General features: G+C 43.4%; 1 protein-coding gene across 1 annotated transcript in view; it reads left to right on the top strand.

The window, feature by feature from the left end:
- The window catches only part of GEMIN5 (gem (nuclear organelle) associated protein 5), a 53272-nt gene that overhangs the window by 44241 nt on the left and 6941 nt on the right, over positions 1–2090 (top strand). The window contains 1 exon segment of the mRNA XM_011931667.1: positions 473–724. Within this exon segment, the coding sequence (XP_011787057.1) occupies positions 473–724 (252 nt within the window).

Here is a 2090-nt window from a genome sequence, read left to right as displayed (position 1 = left end):
TAAACCTATTTGGACATGGCTCCTAATGCCTGTCCCTGCTCTCGGATCTACAAAGCTTGTGTATTCCAGCAGCTTTGGCCGATTATGCTTTTATTCCTGAGTCCAAAGTTTGGTCAGGGAGAAAGAACCTGATGAGCCCAGCCCATCTTTCCTCAAACTAGGCTACAAGCCTTAAGTGGCTGGTCTATGTGTGCTTAAATCATTGTGGGTAGGGCTACAGTTGGGATTCTGTGTCATAAAAATGGTTTCTTGAGCTCCAAGGATAGATTTTCCCCAAAAGGGACCTGGGAAGTGTCTGTCAGATCGCCCCTTTTGTCCCTTTTCATGCATGACTCACAGGGTCAGGTAGCTCACTAATGTGCTTTGGTTGCTGCAGATACAAAGGGAAATACTTCGAAGGACTCAGGAGAGCTCTCGAGATCATCCACGTGCCGTCCCTGTGTAACAGTTCCTCTTCCTTGTTGTGTTCCAGGGTCAGAGATTGGTGTTTTGCCTTCTGGAGCTACTGTCCAGGCATCTGGAGGAAAAGCGGTTTTCAGAGGGCAAAAGCTCCTCCTCTTACCACACTTGGACCACGGGCACAGAAGGGCCTTTTGTGGAGAGGGTGACTGCAGTGTGGAAGAGCATCTTCAGCGTTGACACCCCTGAGCAGTATCAGGAAGCCTTTCAGAAGCTGCAGAACATCAAGTACCCATCTGCTACAAATAACACGCCTGCCAAACAGGTAAGCCATCTGTACCAGCTTTTGACATTTATCACTCAGTGGTAAGACTTCCTTAATTCCATGTCTGTCGTAACAGGGAAACAAGCAGAACACCAGATTGTGTTTCAGAAAAGGCTAAAGCATGCCCACACCACCTGGAAATATCCCTTCAGACCAATAAAAGCCCTTTAACTTTAAAGTTAGTATTAGATCAGTATTCCCTTTTATTGTTTCTTTTTTATTATTATTATTATTATTTGTTTGTTTTGAGACAGAGTCTTGCCCTGTCGCCCAAGCTGGAGTGCAGTGGCATGATCTTGGCTCACTGCAACCACCACCTGCTGGGACATGGGGTTCAAGCGATTCTCCTGCCTCAGACTCCCAAGAGCTGTGATTACAGTTGTGCGCCACCACGCACAGCCACTATTTCGTTTTCTAAAAAAAAAAGTCTAAAAAATATAGAAAAGCAGAATAATGTAATAACCCATCAACCAGAATTAACAGATGTTCACATTTTGTCATTTTTACTTTGTTAGGGTTTTCTGGTTTCATTTTGTATTTTGATTTGAGGAGTTTATAAAATAAAAACAGTACAGTAAAGTTGAAGTCCTTTCTTGTTCCTTTCCTTAGCCCTTCACTCCTTCCCAGCTCACAACAGGCAACTCCTGTGTCAGTGCCACATGTATTGTTTTGCAGTTTGCTTATTTCAGAGGCCGTTGTTTGTAAAATCTATCCATGGTAATAAAAAGAGATCGGTTGATTTATTTTAACTGCTGTGTCTGTTTTGTGAATATACCTACTTCTTTTTTTTTTCTTTGTAGAAACTGGATCTCACTGTTATCCAGGCTGGTCTCAAACTCCTCAAGTCATCCTTCTGCCTCAGCCTCCCTAAGTACTGGGATTACAGGCGAGAGTCACTGTGCCTGGCATAGTTCTTTCCCTCATTTCAAAATGAGGGAACATTATGATATTTATGAGGAACAAGACAAAAAACAGTTGGACAGTTTCATTTTTTTTTTTCTTTTTTTTTTATGAGGCGGAATTTCACTCTTACTGCTCAGGCTGGAATACAATGGCACGATCTCTGCTCACTGCAACCTCTGTCTCCCAGGTTCAAGTGATTCTCCTGCCTCAGCCTTCCAAGTAACTAGGATTATAGGCATGCACCACTGTGCCTGGCTAATTTTTGCATTTTTAGTAGAGATGGGGTTTCACCATATTGGTCAGGCTAGTCTTGAACTCCTGACCTCAAGTGATCCACCCGCCTCAGCCACCCAAAGTGCTGGGATTTTGGCATGAGCCACCATGCTTAGCCAAGATTTTCCTTTTGTCCTACCCTGCTTTGGTTTTGTTGTCTTCCTTTAGAAAGTGCTGAACTTTGTTTTGG

Source organism: Colobus angolensis, unplaced genomic scaffold, assembly GCF_000951035.1.
Source record: "Colobus angolensis palliatus isolate OR3802 unplaced genomic scaffold, Cang.pa_1.0 Scaffold90, whole genome shotgun sequence".
Classification (NCBI taxonomy): Eukaryota; Metazoa; Chordata; class Mammalia; order Primates; family Cercopithecidae; genus Colobus; species Colobus angolensis.
The sequence above is the reverse complement of the archived record's forward strand: the minus strand, read 5'-3'. Positions and strand labels throughout refer to the sequence as shown.